General features: G+C 42.9%; 1 protein-coding gene across 1 annotated transcript in view; it reads right to left on the bottom strand.

Moving 5' to 3' along the window:
* MED12L (mediator complex subunit 12L) overlaps window positions 1-23,163 on the bottom strand; it is a 393,418-nt gene that overhangs the window by 336,453 nt on the left and 33,802 nt on the right. The window contains exons 8-11 of the mRNA XM_069975432.1: window positions 17,191-17,340; window positions 16,051-16,150; window positions 11,935-12,071; window positions 1,204-1,335 (exon numbers count right to left, since the gene is read on the bottom strand). Of these exons, the coding sequence (XP_069831533.1) occupies window positions 1,204-1,335; window positions 11,935-12,071; window positions 16,051-16,150; window positions 17,191-17,340 (519 nt within the window). The remainder of the gene's footprint in view (window positions 1-1,203; window positions 1,336-11,934; window positions 12,072-16,050; window positions 16,151-17,190; window positions 17,341-23,163) is intronic.

The following is a 23,163-nucleotide window of genomic DNA, read 5'->3' as shown; positions in this document are numbered from 1 at the left end:
CTGGACCAAAATTGCCAGGATATGAGGTTTTGTGGCTTCCAGCTGGGAGGAAAAGCCTAGCATCTGTGTGGGCCCAGGGGCAGCCCGATGTGGATGCAGCTACAGCACTATGCCATGAAGTAGCACTTGCAGTACTTATTTAGTACTTATTAGTGCTATTTAAAGGGGTTGGCCACTTCTTATGCATTATTACCGAAAGGGCCAATACTTAAGGCCCTATTCCACGGAACGATTATCGTCCGTATTCGGCCGATATCGGCCGCTACGAACGATAATCGTCCCGTGGAATAGAGTGCAACGATCAGCCGACATCGTTCATGTCGGCTGATCGTTGCAGTCGCTTGTTTTTCAACATGTTGAAAAACAAGCGACTGATATAGCAGCGATCTGCTGCCGTCGCTCCATTGAATAGGAGAGTCGGCAGCAGACGCTGCTATATCCTATGGGCCGTGGAATAGGGGCATTAGACCTTTGGTGCCTTCAGGGATTCTTTTCCCCTTTAGGCAGGTCCTCCGGCCACTCATTACAGTCTGTGCGTCCCCGCTGCGCTCCTTCTCCATCCACCGGATGTTCGGCCCAGGAGAGACATGTGATCAGCAGTGCGTCCACTGCTTCTTCCCGACATCAACTTCGCGTTAGGCATTCGGCGCATGCGCAGTGCTCTTCTGTCCCGCTCTGTCAAACGATCCTGGTATGTGTACTACTGAGCACAACAGAATGGGAGAGAGGCAGGACGAGAGAGCACTGAGCAGAGACCGAATGCCTTGCACGCAGTGCTCTCTTGTCCTGCCTCTCTCCCGTTCTGTTGTGCTGTTGGCCCTTTTGGTAATAATGTATAAGAAGTTGCCAACCCCTTTAAGTACATTTTGCTACAACTGATGTTTAAGTACAATTGCCATCATATTCAGATATGATGCCAGGGAAAAATTGTACTTTAGCAATAACTCTAGGCGTTCAGAAAGTATGTACATAAGTTTAAATATTAGTACATAAGTATTAACATCATGGGGGAACTTATAAAAGACTTATCGCAAAAGAGTAGTAGTCAAGATCTCAGTGTGCAACACACGGCCTGTACTGCACAAATACAGATTTATTAAGGGGAGAGCGCACTCCAATAAACCTGCAGTAAATGACATGAGTGCATGAATAAATGACATGCGCCGCATGAGTACAGCCAGCAAGATATAGTATAGCACTTACCTCAGCTTCTATCTCCAGTTGTCTCTTTTCAAGAAGCTTAGCCACCACCATGGCTCTGTGTTTTCCAGATCGCTTGCAGCTAACAGCCCACTCACAAAGTAAAGTGACCACCGCTTCATCACTAGGAGGCACCTTTTCAAAGATGAATAATATATAACAGTATACAAAAAAAAGCCATCATACATAAAATAATAAGTACTAAAAACTGATACACATCAGCAAAATGAGCAGATAAAGTTACAGCGGACTCTGCTCCTAACATAACTCTAAACAGAAGTAGTAGAATAGATACAAGTGCCTGATAGTATAATACATAGGTTGCCAGTCATGTCATCAGGCATGTCAATAGTTATTGATCACAGCAGGTCTCCCTGCTGTGATCATGATATATAGGAAGAGAGTGCAGCAGCAGCATGATCCAGCCTTATGTGGTTGGAATTAGCTATTACAGAAATATGTCAGTGGAAAAAATGGCTGCTGCGTCCTCTCCTGAGCTATATCTCCTGATCAAAGTGGGTCTCAGCAGGGAGACCCACTGTGACCAATAACTTTTGACATGTCTGACGAAGCAAGGAAGTCAGACAGCATCTAAGAATTCAGCAAAACTTCAGAAATTTTATTGCATATCTGAATATAAAGTGACGTTTCGAACAGATATGGTCTTTATCAAGCATTCAATTAGGGCTGGGCGGTATACCGCAAAAATACCGATACCGTCACTGGCGTCGGTTAACCGACCTCAACTCTGCCAGGACGGTATCTGCGGTATTTCCCCCCCCACCCGGCGGCCGCGTGCTCTGGTGCAGGGAGAGAGAGGGGTCCCGCGTGAAGAGGTGAAGGCTGGACAGCTGATGATCCGATTTACCTCCCGAGCCAGGACGCACATATACTGCTGCAGGGGAAGGGATGGAAGATCCTGCTGCGGGGGGCTGAAGAGGAAGACTGGAGATGTGACAGGCTGCACACAGACGGCAGGGTCCCCTCCAGTGAGTGCTTTGTGCTGCTGCTGCCGGGGGCTCACTTCTAGCTTCTCTGGAAGCTGCACGGTGAGCCCTGCCCCCCCTCCCCCGCACATACAGTTGGGGTCAGGTATCGGTCGGCACCTCCATGCTCCACTGGCCACCGCACTCTGTCCCGCACAGGAATTCTCGGAGCCCCGTTATGTTTTGTCAGTGCTGGAAGCGGCCGTGTGCGACGCTCAGTCCGGAACACAGATACATGTGCTACATCACTGCGTGACAGGGGCCGAGGATTCCTGTGCGGGAGAGAGAGAGCCGTGCCCGGGGGAACATGGAGGTGCCGACCTATACCTGACCCCCTGCAGCCACTGAGTGACTGGGGATGGATGGATGGATAGATAGAAGATAGATAGATGATATGATATAGATAGATGATATAGATAGATATCATCTATCTCCTATCTATCTATCTATCTATCTATCTATCTATCTATCTATCTATCTATCATGTATCTATCATGTATCTATCTATCTATCTATCTATCATGTATCTATCATGTATCTATCTATCTATCTATCTATCTATCTATCTCCTATCTATCTCCTATCTATCTATCTATCTATCTATCTATCTATCTATCTATCTGTCAATCAATCATCTATCTATCTATCTATCTATCTATCTATCTATCTATCTCCTATCTATCTATCTATCTATCTCCTATCTATCTATCTATCTATCTATCTATCTATCTATCTACTATTATCTATCGATCTATCTCCTATCTATCTATCTATCTATCTATCTATCTATCTATCTATCACAATTTAGTGCATTCACAGTAATGATAATGGGAGTGCCAGCAACAGAGAATGGGTTAACATCTCCTCTTCAATATCTATCTATTATCTGTCTATCTATCTATCTCCTATATCTATCTATCTATCTATCTATCTATCTATCTATCTATCTATCTATCTATCTGTCAATCAATTATCTATCTATCTCCTATCTATCTCCTATCTATCTATCTATCTCCTATCTATCTATCTATCTCCTATCTATCTCCTATCTATGTATCTATATCATCTATCTATCTATCTATCTATCTCCTATCTATATCATCTATCTATCTATCTATCTATCTATCTATCTATCTATCTATCTATCTATCTATCTATCTATCTCCTATCTATATCATCTATCTATCTATCTCCTATCTATATCATCTATCTATCTATCTATCTATCTATCTATCTCCTATCTATATCATCTATCTATCTATCTATCTCCTATCTATATCATCTATCTATCTATCTCCTATCTATCTATATCCTATCTATCTCCTATCTATCTATCTCCTATCTATATCATCTATCTATCTATCTCCTATCTATATCATCTATCTATCTATCTCCTATCTATATCATCTATCTATCTATCTATCTCCTATCTATCTGTCTATACATACACGCACACACACACACACACACACCACCCACCACACACCACACACACATATATGTGTGTGTGTGTATGTATAGACAGATAGATAGGAGATAGATAGATAGATGATATACGTAGATAGGAGATAGATAGATAGATAGGAGATAGATGATATAGATACACTCTGATGGTAATACAAACGTGAATTTATTACATATAACAATGTGCAGCAAACTTTACAAGTAATATACGATGTTTCGCCGTCTCCTACGCCATTTTCAAGTGGCACTTGAAAATGGTGTAGGAGACGCCAAAACGTTGTGTACTACTTGTGAAGTTTGCTTAGTTATATGGAATAAATCCACGTTTGTATTACCATCGGAAAATGGGGTTTTCAAAAGGGGTGTGGCTTTTAAAAGGGGCGTGTCATAATTATCGTTCAATTTATCGTTACCGCGGCTACATGTACGATAAATCGCGATATTCATTTAGGCCATTATCGCCCAGCCCTACATTCAATACAGTACTAACATAGGGAAGGGGGTATATGTGTGAAAAGGAAAGATACCTCAACAATCCCCACAAGGGGGTAGGGCTGGGAGGGCCACACATTATTGAGAGTAAGAAGGAAAACATGGAACCATAATGCTGTAGTGTATATACATTACTGCACTATAATTCTGTGTTTTCTTTCTGACATGAAGAGTGTCAGGGAGGAACATAAGTAAGAACCTTTGGATTTGTTTGGAAGTTTAGTTTTTTTGTTTGTTTTTTTAACAAGGCTGCTTGGAGTTCCCCTTTAAGCAGCAGAATACCCTTTATCATTTATACCTTTTATCATTTTAACATCTGTCCACAATTTAAATGGGCACGGTCATAAAAAAGTTTTAAAGAGTTTTTGGCACACAATATTGGCTTGCTGTGGCCTATAACATGGAAAAGACATTTAAGCCACTGTTAAAAATCTGGTGCACCCTTAGGCTATGTTCACACTACGTATCTTTTCGGCAGTAGTGCGAACCGCGAATATACGCACGTAGTTTTGAGGTTGATGTGTTCGCTTGAAAGTATACGATATACGGCCGCACAGTGCACACTACGTATAAGCTTACGGCCGGATCGTATACGGCGCCGTGAAAAAAGAACAAGACGGAAATCTTGAAACTCACGGCCGTGGATTTCCATGCGGTCCCGTACGGAGTACTTATTTCAGCCAAATTGAACTTGATTTTTCGATCCAAAAGGTTCTGTGTGGTTTATGGGGCTGGGCGAAGATTTCCAAGTAAATGACCTGCCTCAGATCGCTTCGAAACAAGCTAGGGAAGCATAACTGTACTACGGGCGTATGTTCGCGGTTCGTACGCATCCGGCCGCATGTCTATTTTTCCCACGCCCGTAGTTTTAGCCGCACATGTACGGCGGCATATGAAATGTGACCAGAATCATATGCAGTGTGAACATAGCCTTACACTGTTAGTCTAGGTTTTAAACTGCCTGAAAACTAGATGTTTTTTTATTTATCTTGAGTAAGAATTAGTGTTGAGCAGAGAGTACTACGGCTGTATTGACTTCCAGAAAACAAGATAGGATCAGCATATGTAGTTGCCAAAATCTTTTATTCCATGACCCATAAGAACAGAAAATACATCATCACAAATACCCCCAAAAATTTGTACGCATTTCAGGCGCTAGCTGCACCCTTACTCATGGCTGAAAAACACTCTAATGGTCTGGGTTCATATCATCTGTGTACACCCCCACTGTGACATTGTCACATGATCCTCAGGTGTTACAACATACATAATACCGAAGTCCAAATATTAAAATAAAAAAGCATAATCAGCAATCCTGAAGGCAAAATACTAATGTTATACTGTAAGCACATAACAATTATAACAACATTTACCATAGCATTTGGTGTCTCCATTCAGTAATGAAGGAGGAGCTCTCAACGCCAAATGCTATGGTGTGTGTGGTTACAGTATAACATTAGCATTTTGCCTCCAGGATTGATGTCACATTTAACAACATTTTGCCTCAAAGATTGATAACATTTGGACTTTGGCATTCTTTATTATGTTGTATCACCTGGGGATTATGGGGTGATGTCACAGTGGGAGTGTACACAAATTATTTAAACTCGAGCCATTAGAGTGTTCGTAAGCCATGAGTAAGGGTGCAGCTAGCACCTGAAACCCGTAGGAATTTTTCAGGGTGTTCTTATGGATCATTTGTTAACTGCACACTGATCCTATCTCAATTCTGGAAGTCCGTCAACATGCGCAATTGGGGTGGAGGATTGTTTGTATTGGAGCCTGGGAGCAGTGATCTGGCATGACATCCATGTTTTCCAGGACTGTATGGAGCAGCGTCCAACTTCACCAGCATTGGGGTTCGGAGAAAGATGCTAAACATGAAAAGTCTGCTAAACACTAGTGGGAATGAACAGACACTGGGGTTTTTTTTTTTTTTAACCTGAAATCTCTGATTGTTTACATGAAATGCAGAGCTTCTCTTTCCAATAGCCTAATATACAGTGGCATAGCTATAGGGGTCGCAGTGGTCGCCATGGCGACCGGGCCCCAAGCTAGGGGGTGGGTGCCGACTCCTGCCCCCCCTCTCACCACTTTCTATCACTCGCAGTTCTCCCCAATCGGCTGTGATAATGACAGCTGGGAGAACTGCTCTAAGCAGGCGGCATATAAACAAGGCACCGGCAGTGCAGTGGATACCCCCCCTCCCAGGCCCCCACTTTCTAAAGCAGATGCTTAGGGCCCTGACAGACGCTTCCACTGACTGTGTGCAGCAGTAGCAGGAGGCCTTTCTCATCGCTGATGGCCCGACCCTATTACATGCTCCAGGAGGAGGAGGAGGACGAATAGGAATGATCTGCAGCATAAGTTCTGATGCTGATCACTGGGGAAGATGACAGGAAACAGCATACAGGGGGTTACAGGGAAGTCCCCTCCCCCTGCAGAGGAAGCTCCGCCCACTCACTGCCCGCAACATACAGGAGAGAGGACTATGTAAGTGCCTCAGTGTACAGAGTATATATGTGGCTGGCTGTATGTGTCTCTCTCTGTATGAGTATATATGTGGCTGGCTGTATGTGTGTGCCTGTGTACAGTGTGTGTGTTTGTGTGTCTCTGTATGAGTGTATATGTGGCTGGCTGTATGTGTGTGCCTGTGTACAGTGTGTGTGTGTGCCTCTGTATGAGTGTATATGTGGCTGTCTGTATGTGTATGCCTGTGTACAGTGTGTGTGTATGTCTCTGTATGAGGGTGCGTTCACACCTACAGGATCCGCTGCAGATCCAGTCCCATTCATTGCTATAGAGCACAAACTCGCAGCGGGATTGACATCCCGCTGTGTTTGTGCTTTGACCCCCGCTGCCCGCCGCCGACATACATTACCTGCCCTGGCGATGCGGCTGCATATGAGGCTCCTGGCTCCGGTCCCGCTCAGCCAATCAGTGCACGGAGCGGGACCGGAGTCGGGAGCGTCATATGCAGCCACGCTGCCAGGGCAGGTATTGTATGCTCTCAGTGGCGGGACTGAGGGCAAAGGGGCTGAGGATAACGGGGCTGCGGGGGGTTAAAGCACAAACTCACAGTGGGATGTCAATCCCGTGTATATGTAATTGTATGTGACTCTATGCATGTCTATGTCTGTATGTGTACATGGGCCATATGTTACAATGTGAGCCTAAACAACAAAATTCACTGCAGTGCACATTTATGTGGTGGGGGAGAATTATGATATTTTATGGGAGCTGGAAGGGTGCTTTGTATGCCAGGGCTGCTTTTTAGTGCCAGTCCGGTCCTGTCTCTCCCTATTCAGTTGTATCCGCAATTGCTGATACAACTGAATAGACTGCTGGCAGGAGCCCACTGCTCCCTCTCCTGCCTCCGGGACTCCTGCTCTGTGTAATACAGGCCGAGCGATTAGCTCCGCCACCATACACAGAAGCCAGACCTGACCAGAGGAGGACAGAACCCCAGAAAAAAGCAGGAACCTGGACAGGTGAGATTATTATACCTAGAACTACACCACCCATCATGCCCTGCTAACAGCCATAATAGGAGTTGTAGGTTTGCAGCATGTGGCTTTCCAGGTTGCAGAACTACACCACCCATCATGCCCTGCTGACAGGTTATAATGGGAGTTGTAGTTTTTTGGCTGTCAAAGATTGGGAAACAATGATTGGAGAGTGAAACTGTAGAGTCCATTCATTATAGGGGACAGTGGCAGAGTACATGAGGGGGAGACAGTGGCGCAGCACATTAGGAGACACGGTGGCACAATACAAGAGGTGGAGGCAATGGCACGGTACATGAGGAAATAGTGACAGTCCATTAGAACACGGTGCCATATTAGGGGGCGTCACCTTAGATTAATTGGATATAAAGTTTTTTGGCCTCATCAGATGGCATAGGGGGGCCCCAAGCTAAAATTTTGCACCAGGGCCCATCAGCCTTTAGCTACGCCCCTGCTAATATATAAATCATTTCAGTTGCAGAATACCCTGACAGTAAGTAAATATCAGGTAATGATGTTATTTTCTAGGCATATGGAATTGCTTCTCTTTCTTAGCAAATGACGATGTAGCCGTGTGAAGGAAAGTCCCTGTGTGTGACATTTGTCTCTTCTGTAATATAAGAAGTGCAGTCACTGCACTGACTCATAACTGACATGAATAAGTCATGTGGAAGACAAAGTAAGGAGTGGGTAGTCTGTTGCACACAGGCTACATCGACCCTCCCATGTTTCAGTCTTATAAATGCACAGCCCCTTCTAGACCCAAATCTCGCTGTCTGCTGCCTACAAGATATCCTTCATTTGGTTTCAATAACAAGAAGTATGACTACAGTTACAGCAAAGGGCAAAGGAAATAGTGCCCAACTGTTTACCATATATAACATGTCTTTATATGTAAAGGGAATCTGTCAGCTGCAATTCAGGGATTAGGCTATGTTCACTACGTAAAAGTACGTCCGTGGTTGCTATCGGCAACAACGGCCATACTTTATGCGCCTGTGAACACTGCTTCTACTTCAATGGAATCCCGGCCGGAGCGTATACACATCGTATACGCTCCGGAAGGGATCCCATGCGGACCCGCAAATAACTGACATGTCAGTTTTCTGCGGCCGCAATTTAGTGAATTGCGGCCGTAGGAAACCCTGTCAGTTCACACAATGAAGCAAGCGGCCGGAGCAGTGGCAAGTTCCCTGCATCAGAACCCTACGGCCAGAAAGATCATCCGGCCGGTACTGTAGTATGATCTGGGCAGAGACCAGCCGTTCCGTGACCTGGCTGGGTTACGGAACGGCTGGTCTCTTACAAAGTGTGAACATAGCCTTAAACTGCTGACACTGTCAGATAGCTGTAAGATCAAGGATACACATGGTACCTTTCATATATCTGTCTGTGTTTCTAGAACATAGAAAAATGTTTTATTCTTCAGTGCAAAGAGTCAAAGGGTTTTCTCAAGCACCGAGGGCTGTAACATGTCCTAACTCCCTGTATCATCCCTATCCCTGACTGATTGTCAGCTGGAAGCTGACCCCTGACTGACAAACAAGCAGGGTTAGAGATGGGAAGGGGATAAGGACATATTACTGCCCTCAGCATTTTAAGAGCTTGGGGAAGCCTCTTTGACTCTTTACAGGAAACAAAAATATCTTATAAAATAAAATTTGAATAAAAATGTTTCTATTGTTTGGAAACACAGATGGATATATGAAAGGTACCGTGTGCCTCAGTGTCAGCAGCTTGGAACGTGAATTGCAGCTGACAGATTCCTTTTAAAAGGTATGTACGGTATTTAAAAAAAAAAAAAAGAGGGGGAGATTTATCAAACTAGTGTAAGGTAGAAATGTCTTAGTTGTCCCTAGCAACCAATCAGATTCCTCTTTTCATCTTTCAAAGAATCTGGGAGGAATGAAAGGTGGAATCTGATTAGTTGCTAGGGGAATCTAGGACAATTCTACTTTATACCAGTTTAAGGATACAAGACGTCCGTGTATTACATAGACTGCACATTCAAGAAAGTTTCACTCATCTGAGGTACGATGCGTGGAGTCCCTGTAAGCCTGGCGCAGAGCGAATCAGCCACGGATAGTAGTCCGATAGATGATGGGAGTCGTGGTGTTAGATTCCTTTAATAATATGACGTAAAAACCATACGTTCGTCCTTATAATAAAAAGCCCTGAGAAGGATCTATGTTTGTAATAATCTGATGAAGAGGGCCACCCTCGAAACGTATGGTTTCTACGTCATATTATTAAAGGTGTCTAACAATCTAACACCACGACTCCCATCATCTATCGGACTACTATCCGTGGCTGATTCGCTCTGCGCCAGGCTTCCAGGGACTCCACGCATCGTACCTCAGATGAGTGAAACTTTCTTGGATCTTCTCACCGAATTTACAGACCCTCGGATGGGCAGCGGGCATTAAGTTGGTTCAGCTAAAGCTTCGGGTGGTGTCGGGCTCGTAGCGCGACCGCCAAAGGTGAGCAACACCATATCTGAATTAATTGGACACAATATGCTACAGTAATACACTATGTGCGCCGGGCGCTGTTTTCTTCTATTTCCAATAGACTGCACATTATTTCAGGGGGAAGTTAATTGTGCTTCCAGAATTCTTCACAAATTACAGCTGGGGGTTATAGTAGCTCGATAATGAGTTCAGTTTTTTATCTGGAGACCCTTCTAAGAATCTAAAAACTTCTGCTCTGTAACATACACATGGAGAGGTTTATATTAGATGTTGATCAAGGTAAAAATCTAGCAAGTCAGAATGCACTTATCTACACATGTCCTACTAACCACTTCCCCTTCCTGGCCTCACATTAACAAGATGAGAATAGAGCGTAGTACTGATGTAATGGGTAAGTAGTTCCCCAGGGACAGTACAGAACAAAATAGAACTCCCAGTTTACAATGTATAAATGTACCATACTACTGCATCAAGGCTTCACTTCCTGAATAAAATGGTGATGTCACGACCCGACTCCCAGAGCTCTGCGGGCTGTGGCTGCTGGAGAGGATGATGGCAGGGGGATACTGAGGGATACGGGGTGTCGGAGGTAAACTGAGCATCCCCCCTGCCATCATCCTCTCCAGCAGCCACAGCCCGCACAGCTCTGGGAGTCGGGTCGTGACATCACCATTTTATTCAGGAAGTGAAGCGTTGCTGCAGTAGTAAGTGCAAGGAAAAAAGCACTTTATAAGCATTTCCTGTAAAGAGTGTATATTGGTCATTTGTATAACTTTTGGGGGGAAATACAATATTTAAATAAAAATTTTCGAAGGACTTCTCCTTTAACATTAAGGCAGTGAGGCAGGTGGAATTCCAAACGGAGTCCACGGGTGATTCTGCTTGGAATCTCTGCCTGTTTTCCGCAGTGTAAAGGGGCCCTAATATGTCATTGTGGCTAGTGTCTTCACTATATGATTGGTAGTGTTCATGCGATGGCTGGGTGAGGCGTCCACACCTTAGTGTTATGCATCTTTCTGATTCAACCAGTTACCTTATATTATGTGAATAACAGCATCTCTATATATTGCTACTACTTTATCACCTGCCTACCTCCCACTGAGTGTTTTAGGGTTAGTGGACATATAATATCTGTGTACATTTTTCAGCACATTGTATTTAAGTATACTCCATTGTAAATACTTGATTTTCTTCTTTCTGGCATTTAATTCCTGACACCAACAGCTTCCTGATGAACCTACATTATATGGAAGGAGAAACACGTTGGATCGTTCTTATTGGTGTCTTATGTTTTTCGTTGTAAATATCTCCACCTTTTTGCACCTGATTGCACCTTTTCCTCCTTGAGTTTAGGGTAGGGACTGCCATTGTGGTTGGGGCCACCCTGTTAAGGAGCTGGAAACCCCAAAAGGCAGAGTTAGTACCCTTTTAGGAGAGATCAGAGAGAACTCCCCCTCCCTGCCCATTATCATTCCTGTCCCTTATCCCTTATCATTCCTGTCCTGTACTTTGGAACATCATTTTCTTTCACGTTGTAAATAATTTGTCGGGTATCTTTTGCTGCTTTTAGAATTGGCACATTAGGTTATATTTTTTTCTTGCCTCTAAGTGGACATTTTTTCACTTTCTGTGATTGAAGCCTGCTAGACTAGCATAAGTGCAATGCCCTCCGGTCACTGGGGAAAAATTGGGCTTCACATATTCAAAATGAAAATTTCACAGTGTATTCTAGATTCCTGATATATCTCTCAAGGTTTGACATAACTTCATTTAATATTTAGATAAGATTGCAAACATTTTTAGATATCACATTACCTCCTGGCTGTCCTTATTTTGATTTGTGCAAAATATCTTATAAAACAAGGTATCCAAGGAGTTACTGGAATCCAATCTGTCAAAACAATGCCGATCTAAGACTTCCAAAGTGTGCAAAACTCTGCTAATAGTAACACCTGAAAAACAACAAAGAAAACGTTATTTACCAGAGTTCCACGACTTGAGACCCTTATTTGTTTTCTAACTTAATAGCAGATAAACACAGCACCATAGGTGATATGATCAGGTCACCCTCCCCCCTATCATAGGGAAGCCATGGGAAAAATAGAGAGACTCTGATCTTGGGGATAAATAGTTTTTATCATTTGATTCAGTAAAAAATTCACCAGAACTCAAAGTCTACCCTTTCTCACCCACGCACAGTTGTTGACAGCTTTTCCTGTATGAATTTGTACTGTACACAGAGACAGCTGACAAATGCTTAGAGACTGATAGGATATGTAAAGTAGTATTTTTTAAAGATTTTAAGGACAATACGGACCCACAATTGTGACACGGATCACTATTCTTCCATTAATAGGTCCATGCACTTAGGATTCACTACCATAATGCTGTCTGTAGCTATTGGTCAGTGGCCATGGAAAGTACTACAAAACAGTTCTACGTGTGACTTTTTCAGGTTACTTGTGTTTTGATGCACATTTTAGATGCCAAGTTAAAGGGGAACTCTGGATAAGAAAAATTTGTTTTCTATTAAAAGTACATTAAAAGTTATATAGATGTGTCTATATAATGTATTACTGTATCTGTGCGGTTCTGCCACACTGGTAGCTGATAGAAATCCAGGAAGTGGAAAAAAAATGGCCCCTGTGCCAATTCACATTGTCTCCTGCTCCTGCTGCTCTCCCCCCCTAGGAGAAAAATCTTGCATGCCTATGTCTCACATTGTGTGTGTTTGCTGATGATGCAGACAGGGGGCAGGGCGTGATGTCACAGGAGGCTTGGCTGGATAACCCAATTCCCTGACTGATTCACCATCTCTGACTGAACAGAAGCAGCTGCCGCACTTATTTCACTGATTGTAATGGGTGGGGGCTGTGATGATCATATGAGGGAAAGCATTGCATTCTGGGAAATACCAAACCAGGAAGAACAGAAACACAAAACAGAGCAACCCCCACCCCCACCCCCCCCCCACACTAACAAATCGATTTTTGGTAGTTTCAAAACTGGGATAGACAGGTAAGTAATGTGTTATGCTTCTGCAGAAGTTTAATTTTTTTAACCTCTACCTGGAGTTCCCCTTTAAGGAGGTTATAACAGGAAGATGATCAGCCTGGCCTATGGGGTTTGTGACTCATCACTACAACATAGCCCTGTCTGTATCACACATATAACCATCTACTGTACAAGGGCAGACATGTGATTTGGGTGAGACTTCAAGATTATAAAGCACCACCCACCTGTTGTGGTGTCCCACCACAGGTTTTTCTAGTCTTTGCACCCTTCACAAAAGTATCTAGAGTGGAAGTGGTAATGAAGTAGCACCTAAGTTTGGCCACTAGATGTCGCTGTTATGTGTATTATGTACCTAGGTATTGTACGGCTGGATGTAACTAAAGGGTTACTGTTTTAGGATCTGTGCACCAATGGGAGTACTTTCTCTTTTCCTCCTATCTCTATCCTTCCCTTTCTCTTGCACTCTCTTCCCACCCACTCACAGCACACCTTATAACTGCTGAAGAAGGAAGTCACATGGGGAGAGGAAGTGTAGCCACACCTTAGTGAGTCTTACTCTGGTCTCTGTATGGATGCACATGGGACACCTTAGCACTCTTTCCTTGAAAGCAACACTTCTCCACACTATGCAGTGCTGAATGCACTCTTAGAGAGGACAAGTCAGGGATCACCCCAACTCATGCCGAGAACCAGTCTAAAAGAGAAGGACAGTATCCAGAAAAAGAAAGGAACTGATCCAGATAGAGTACGTAGGCTGCTAGCAACTTTGCTCTATCTTGCAGCGTGGGTTTAATCGGAAAATTCTGACCACTCTGCTCATCCCAGGTACCAAAGTCTGGGGCTTGTGTCACTCTATAGGACGGGTCGCCCAACACTGGTGGGCAATAGGTGGTGCAAGGACCAACTAGTCAAAACACGGCACAAGAATTCTCTCTACTCTCAAGTATTCTACTTATTCTCCTTATTAAGTTTCGGCAGAGCAAACTTCTACTCTGGGTACTCTCTCGACATCCTCCTCTCTACTTCTCAGAATTTCTACTACCTCTCAGCCCGCCACTGTTTGAGGCCACTGCCTGAGTAATGTGAGAGAACTCGCACATCTTTAAGAGGCTTTAATCATTTTCTTAAAGGGCATGTGTGACCTAAATTTTCTTGTACTGAGTCAGATACAAAAATTGTTCTTTTATTCTAATTTGTTTCTATTTTCTGACATTCTGTCATTTTTTTTATTAAACTTTTTTGTACATTGTTATGAGGGCTGCCAGTCTTCCTGTACTTATCAGCTGCTGTATGTCCTGCAGGAAGTGGTGTATTCTTTCCAGTCTGACACAGTGCTTTCTGCTGCCACCTCTATAAATGCCAGGAACTGTCCAGAGCAGGAGAAGTTTTCTATGTGGATTTGCTACTGCTCTAGACAGTTCCTGGCATTTATAGACGTGGCAGCAGAGAGTACTCTGTCAGACTGGAAAGAATACACCACTTCCTGCAGGACATAAAACAACTGATAAGTACTGGAAGACTTGAGAATTTAAATAGAAGTAAATTACAAAACCATGTAACTTTCTAAGATTCCCGCCAAAGTACCCCTTTAACAGCATTTAGTGACATGCTTTACATCAAGCCTTGGGATGAATGAAAAAAACACTTCTGAGCGTGCTCTGTGACCTTTGAAGAGGTCATTCCACAGGGAGCTGCTATTGTCTCCTCTATCTACTGGTGTCACATGTCGCTGCAATGCTGCAAAACTTCAGGTGAGTATTCCATCCACTACACAATACACAACATTTCAGTGACTACACCATTTTCAAGGCACCGTATCCTGGTTTAGGAAATAACTGGGCAAGGAAATGATTAGGGTGCGGTTATGATATGAATTTTTTATTTATTTTTTTTATAGTACCTGAGCAGTATTGTAGAGTCTACATCTGGCACCCTAATTATTTATATACTTAAGGGAAATTATTTTTCCTTTACAATGTATTGATCCTTTTCACTCAATTGATTAGTAATCTATTTCCTATTTTGAACAAATGTATTTATTTCATCTCCATACTCTTTACAAATACTTTTCTGTACATATCCAGTTTGGGCTGAAAGGAATACAGTGAAAAATAATGCATCAAAATCCAATTTATGAACTATGACTTCAGTAATATCCCGGGATCCCATACACAGCAAGGTAACATATATTTCCGTAATAATCACTATTCAACAAACACCTTGTAACATCCATGGTTTAATGTGTGCCCTGGAAACATAGATTTTAGAGAGGCTTCTCCTATATGTTAATAACCCTGCAATAAGGGTCACTATATTTCTGACCATATATACTAGACATTATATCAGCTTCTTTACACTCCTGCACACTCACTCAAGACAGTAGCAGAAGATCACAGCCTTATAGGGTATAACTAGATTGGCTGATTGACTCATAGACCATTTATAAATTTCTCCCGAATCCATGGTTGTAAGGTTTTATAGAAATTGTAGTCGCTATTTCGAAGAATTATCCCTAAGCCATTCACATAGTGTACAATGGCATTTAATAATGCATTAAACGCAAGCAACCAATATGCTATAAATGTCATTCAAGGGAAAAACCCCTATGTGCAACAACATGTATTAGAGCTTATTATAGGGGTTGTCAAATAGAGAGTGTTTCCCTAATCCGCTTTGTGTGGCTCTCAGCAGGAGGGCTGTGTAATAGTTTGTTTCCTCTACAGAGAAAACCAGCACTTACACAGAGGTTCCTACAGCAATAGCAGGTGGGAGCTCCAGAAAAAATTAACTCCTTCACCTGCTTGTCTCTGGGTGTACTGTCTATCCGGTAAGGTTTTATCATTTTATACCTCTATGGATATATTGAGAAAGAGAAGCTTGTATTCATAATATTATTTACTATAGGCTTTGCATTACCTGCAGCTGATTCTTGGCACTTATCAAATGACCACCGGACCTCCACAGCCTGACCCCTTTGTTTAATCTGTTGTTCAACTTCATAAATTTTAGCTCGAACCTAAAAAAAAAAAAAATTTCATTCTCTCAAATAATTATGTTTTCAGTTACAAAAGAATTTAAATCACTACAAAACAATTACAGTATTCTCTCATGACCTTCTAGGAAAATAACTGCGGCTTCACAATGGTAATACAATTACAAATCCAGATATCAACCACAAAGCAGGCAGAAAAATCACAGTTCTGGCACCAATTTAGAACTTTATTTAATGTGTCATTTAATGTGGCTCTGAAGGATACTGCAAATGCTCCCAAAGCTGACGGAACTGTTTAGGAAAATAAAAGTGAATACGTGCTGCCAAAGTGGGCTGCAGAACAGTGGGGGCAGCTATAACTGATCTGTAACAAACATTAATTTCCCAAGGGCAGCTAGAAAACAACATATAAAAAGGAATTGTATTAGACACTGCCTTCTAATACGCCTTTTAGAGTTAAAATGAGAGATGAGCACAACTCAAGTACGATCGCTTGGCATTTGAATACCCTAGGGCTGCATCCAACTTCTTCAGCTGCCGGTATTTAAATTCTGAATGATCAGACTTGAGCATGCTTGAGTTGTGCTAATCCATATTGGCAAACTCCTCAGCTCATAGTAACTGATTGTGGTGGGCTTTAGTAGACTAACACCTACATAGGAGTAATCTTAAGTTTGGAGTTTCGTTGCAGTACTGTCATGGTTCTGCAGCGTTTTCACATTAATGATGCAACATCAGGCCGGGTTCACACAGCGTGAAACATCGTCTGTTCTGTGACCCAGCCAGGTCACAGAACGGCCGGTTTTATTGGAGATCATCCTGGCCGGTACTGCAATACTGGCCAGATGATCTTCATTTCTGTTAAATTCGGATGCGGGCGCACCCGTGTGCGCCCACATCCCAATTCAACATTGCACACAATGGAGAGTGTGGCCAGAGCTAGGGCTATGTTCCACTTCGGGAACATATTGGAGGAGTCATGATCTTTATTTGCGCGGCCATCTATTAAACAACATTCCCCGATAACTTTTTTTTTCCATTTGTCACAGTGGTGCATACTGTACCTGTTGATTAAATGGTGAATTTCCACCAGGCATAGGCAAGCTGGATGGGGCGACCTGAAGAAGATCCAGTGGAGAACCTGGATTTGTGTTTTTACTTTCATTTGTGGAATAGTTCCACACCAAGGCACTTGGACAGCATAGAGTGATAGTCTGCAAATAGGGAATGTAACACTGACATTATTGTAAGAAATGGTTAGATATACAATATAATCTATGAAATATACCACGTGTCTCCTTAACCTATCTACCAGTGAATTACAGCTGACAGATTTACTTGGAGTTTAGAGAAATGGCCGAGATTTTCCTGAAAATATTAAAGCGACTTTCTACCCACAATACTACCCCCAAACTGCTTGTACCATCAGAAAGCTACTTTTAATACAAGATCTGTCCTGGGGTCCATTCAGCAGGTGATGCAGTTATTGTCCTAAAAAACAACTTTTTAACTTGCAGCCCTGTGTCAAATTGGCGTGGCTTTAGGATTGTGACACCCCTCCCACCCCTCTTCACCATTAGGGATGCCCCTAGAACAATTTCTTCTATTCATCACCTGTCTGAACACTGCACATGTGCTGGATCATTAAGGCACCTGTGCAGTGTTCAGACAGGTGATGAATAGGAGAAATCCTGCCATGGGGCATTTCTAATGGTGAAGAGGGCGGGGAGGAGGGACGGAGGGGCATTGCAATCTTTGGGCATAGACACGCTAGGCCACGCCATTTTGACACAGGGCTGCAAATTTTAAAGTTTTTTAGGACAATAACTGCATCACTTGCCAAATGGACCCCAGGACAGATCTTGGATTAAAAGCCGCTATCCGAAGGTACAAGCGGTTTGGGGGGGCGGGGGGTCAGATTGTGGGTGCAAAGTTGCTTTAAATCACCACTGGTGAAATCAATGATTCTCCCAGACTCTCCTGGCCTTTCCCACTAACAACTCCAAAGTCACACTTAGGCTTTGTTTACACAATGTAAAAATAAGTGGAAATAATGGCCGTTGTTGCAAAAAAAAACTGCATTATTAATGTTCAAATTCAATAATAACAGCTGTTTGCAACAACGACCAGTATTTGCTCTCATTTTTACATTGTGGGAACATAGCTTAAAGGCCCTATTACACGGAGCGTTAATCGGCCGAATCGGACAACCATTAGCCAATAAAACGATCATCGGCTTATCATCGGTTTAGGTTTGGACCTAAAATCGTCAGGCGTCGACCGTGCATCGCTATGTGTTGAGCCGACGATTGCTCAAACACCTGAAACCTTACCTCTTGCCGCTCCCGGTCTTCTCTCCTGTGCTCCGCAGCTTCCCGGTCCTGGCAGCTGCAGCATCTGAGTGGCCTGTCAGCTGACAGGCCACTCAGCTAATCATGTCACAGCAGTCCCAGCCTGTGATTGGCTGACAGGCCACACAGCCACTGGAGCCACCGGGCAACTGCGGAGCACAGGAGAGAAGACCGGGAGCGGCAAGAGGTAGGGTTTCAGGTGTTTGGGCAAAGGCTGCATAGACATAGCTAACAATGTCCATGTAGCCCTTTCTGCCCGATTATAGGGCTGTCTAATATGTCTAGTTTACTAAAATGATCGGCCGTAGTCGGCCTGTGTAAAAGGACTGTAATAGGACTAAGGCTGGTGTGGTTCTACAACCTATGCTATAAAGCTGTATTTATTTCTCATAAAACCACCTCATCATCACTGTTTCCACAGGGGACTGGGAGTATCTATTGTCTACAGCACAGTCACAGATGTTTTCCAGCATTTTTCCTATCCCTATAGTGACCCCTCTTTACCCCCTACACAGAACTTCTGGAGATATAATCTATTCTTTATATAATTGCTGGCATCAGTTCCTAAATTCCTTTTACACCTACATGGGAGTGGAACACAGTCCCAGGACAAATGCTGAACTCGTAAATATGGCCAAACTAAATAATGCTTTAGGGGTAAATATGACATCTTCTCATAGACTGACCTTTACGTGAGATATCCATAAAATCGCAAACCTACACAACTCGCATATAAGTTGAACATAAAAATACGTATGCAACGTTGTTGCTTTTAAATAGCATGACTAACCTAGTGGCTAGTTTTGTCTTTGGGGTCCTCTGGAGGAAAAAAGTTGTTTTCAAATCAACTGGGGTCGGAAACTTATACAGATTTGTAAATAACTTCTGGGGAAAAAAGTCAAGCCTTTCAGTACTTATCAGCTGCTGTATGTCCTGCAGGAAGTGATATATTCTTTCCGGCCTGACACTCTGCTCTCTGATGCCGCCTCTATCCATTACAAGCACTGTCCGGAGCAGTAGCAAATCCCCAAAGAAAACCTTGCTTGCTTTGGACAGTTCCTGACATGGACATAGGTGGCAGCCGAAAGCACTGTGTCCGTCTGGAAAGAAAATACATGCAGGACATACAGCAGTTGATAAGTATTTAAAGACATACGATTTTTTTAATAGAAGTAATTTACAAAATTTACCAAATTTCTGACACCAGTTTATTTTAAAGCATTTTTTTTCTCCAGAGTACCCCTTTAGGCTAGGTTCACACTATGTAACTGTGCGGCTGTATTTTTTATGCGGCTGTAAATGTGCGGATGAAACTACGGCCATGGGAAAAAATAGACATGCGGCTGAAAACATACGGTCATTTACTTGGAAATCTGGTTCAACTAAAAATAACAAATAAAATCTTAAGAAAGTGATGCAAACACCTCTGGATGCATCTGGGAAAGCGGGGAACACAGTTTACATGAATTGCTATTACCGGGGTTTGCGATCCTCTGCAGTATGCCGAATGCCGATGCCTCTCATGGTTAATATATTGAATTAATAAAACACATTTTCGTTGTAATAAAATAAATAAATAAATAAAAAAAAACGCATAGGGTCCCCCCTATTTTTATAACCAGCCGGTTTAAAAACCAAACGACAGCAGCCTGGTAACACCAGGGTGGGAAGAGCCATTGGTTTAGGCCCTCCCCAGCCTAAATCTTACCAGCCTGCTGCCGCCCGGTCCAGGAGCGCCAATTTTGACGCTCCGGGACCACTGGCACCCGGCTCTTCCCAGTACCCCTGGTGGCATTGGGTACTGGGGTAATAATAGGGGGTTAGTGTTAGCCATTTTATACCGGCTAACACTAGGCCCCAACTTAGTAATGGATTCCGTCTATTAGACGGCTTCCACTACTAAGTCTATAAAGTAAAGAAATAAAGACAAGACATAAGTTAAAAAAAAAATTTAATCAAATAAAAACACCCCCACACCCCTCATTGACCATTTTATAAAAAGAAAACAACAAACAACCGCTGGTCATCGACATAGTCCACTGAATCCGACATAATCCCCAGGATACCGATATCTGAAAAACAAAAAGGGAGAAACACACAAAAAACACACAAACAGGAGCACAACACCCATCATTGTGAGCGGTGTTGTGCTCCTTACAGTATGCAGCATCTTTACAGATCGCTGCTTACAGTCTGGCCCCCAAGGGGTTAAGGGAGGATGTATTGTATCCCCCTTAACCCCTTGGGGGCCAGACTAATGTCAGACTGCACCCATCCCAGCAAGGAAGGGGTTAAGTGCCCCCCCTTCCTTGCTGGGAGGGGTGCAGTGCTGGGGAGGGGGTGGGGAGAGCTGTATACTCACCCCGATGTTGTCTCTTCGCTGGTCTGCAGCACAATGAAGTCACTGTGCTGCGGACCCGCTAATTATATGTGCGCTCAGCCGATCAGCCAATCAGCTGAGCGCACATATAATTCTAAATGTTACTTCTAATAATGCTATTGTGATAACATAATTAGAAGAAGCATTTGATGTTTTCATTAAAGTAAAGTGATGATTAGTACAGAAAGCTCTATTTACCGGGAATATGAATTAACGACTTACTGGAGCTTCCTGTACTAATTAATATTTAATTAATAAAACACATTTTCGTTGAAATAAAATCAGTTTCGTTGTTCAAAAATTTAATTCTAACGAATCCATCATTGTGCAATTAAATATACTGTCAAAAAATAAATATATATAAATATACATTTATTTATATATATATTTATTTTAACAGTATATTTAACCCCTTCCCCCAATATGACGTCCAGGGACGTCATGAAAAGCAGTGCCATTCTGCATCATGACGTCCCTGGACGTCATGCTCTCCCTGCCTCCCCCCACTGTCCCTGGCTGAGATCGGGCAGCAGAAGGAGGCTGTGTCACACAGCCTCCTTCTGCTGCCACTGCCCAGAGAGGGGCCGCGCTCCCCCCCGGGCAGTTAACCCCATAGACGCCGCGGTCGGTGCGACCGCAGCGTCTATGGAGAGATCTGCTGCTTCTTGCAGATCGGATGCTGGGAGGAGGCAGCTGCACATGCTGTGCCGCTGCTGTGCTCCTCCCAGGCACCCGCTCCCTGCCCTAGCCGACCCCGCACCCCCTCCTCCCCGTGCTCTGCCTCCCCAGCCTGCTCTCTCCCTCTCCAGTCGCCCCCCTCCCCGTGCTCCCTCTCCCCAGACCCCCCTCCCCGGAGCCGCGCGAGTAGTCGCGCGACTCCGGGAGGGTAACCATAGCAACCCAGACGCTTCCCAGTGCGTCTGGGGTGCTATGATTTCTAATGATCAGGCCCCTGCACTGAGGCAGGGACCTGATCATTTGAATGATCTGTCAGTATAACACTGACAGATCATTCAATATATAATGCATTACAGCACTGATCATGTGCTGTAATGCATTATATTTGTGAAAAAGTGAAAGTAAAAAAAACCCACTATGCACACACATACATAAATAAATATTTAATTACAATAAATAAATTAAATAAATAAATACATAATAAATAAAAAAATAATTGAAATAAATAAATAAACATAAATAAATATACACATTCCCCATCCTCCCTTTATTAATGATCCCCTATAAATAAAGTACACATATGTGGTATCGCCGCGTCCGTAATGACCCCATCTATTAACCCGTTACATTAATTTTTCCATCCGATTAACGCCATTAAAAAAATCAATAAAAAACTAACAAAAATTTAAAGTTTTTGTTAATCCCGCACCCTAAAAAATATAGAAAAAACGTCACATATACCCAAAAGGTGTACCACTAAAAGCATCAGCTTATGCCCCCCCCCCAAAAAGCCCTCACATAACTCCATTGGCGAAGAAACTAAAATATTACCACTCTTACAATACGCAAGACACAAACAGTTTTTATAGTATAAATGCCATAAACTATAACAAGAGCTATATAAAATGGATATCACTGTAATCGTACCGACCTGACAAATAACTATAACATGTCATATGCAACGTATAGTAAACGGCGTACAAAAAAAGATGAAAAACAGCTGCTAAATTGTGTTTTTTATTCGTACCATCTCACAAAAAAATTTAATAAATAATGATCAGAGTGTCACATGTTCCCCCCAATGGTACTGATGGAAACGTAAACTTGTCTTTCACAAATATTTTGGCACCCCAAGGCCTCCGTGACATGATATAATGACTATAAAAAACCTTAAATAAGAAAAGACCCCCAAAATACATAAGGCTTCTGTCAGGTCTGCGGCCTGTGGTTGAGTCAGGTGACACACAGCGGCCACATATGGGGGATTTCTAGAAACATTGGAATAAGGGGAATAAACAGTGAGCTCCATTTCTCAGTCAGTATTTGCTGTGTTAGAGGAAAAAAATGGATTAAAATGGAATATCTTCCAAAAAAATGAGAATTTTAAATTTCCCCTCCAACTTGCTTACATTTCTGCGAAACACCTAAAGGGTTAATACACTTATGAAACATTACTCTGAATACGTTGAGGGGTGCTGTTTTTACAATGGAGGGATTTATGGGGGTAACTGACATACAGGCCCCACAATTCCACTTCAGAACTGAACTGGTCCCTAAAAAAGTCTGAATTTGAAATTTTCCTGAAAATGTGAAAATCATTGCAAAATTTCGAAGCCCTCTAACATCCT

This window comes from Dendropsophus ebraccatus, chromosome 6, assembly GCF_027789765.1.
Source record: "Dendropsophus ebraccatus isolate aDenEbr1 chromosome 6, aDenEbr1.pat, whole genome shotgun sequence".
Lineage (NCBI taxonomy): Eukaryota > Metazoa > Chordata > Amphibia > Anura > Hylidae > Dendropsophus > Dendropsophus ebraccatus.
The sequence above is the reverse complement of the archived record's forward strand: the minus strand, read 5'-3'. Positions and strand labels throughout refer to the sequence as shown.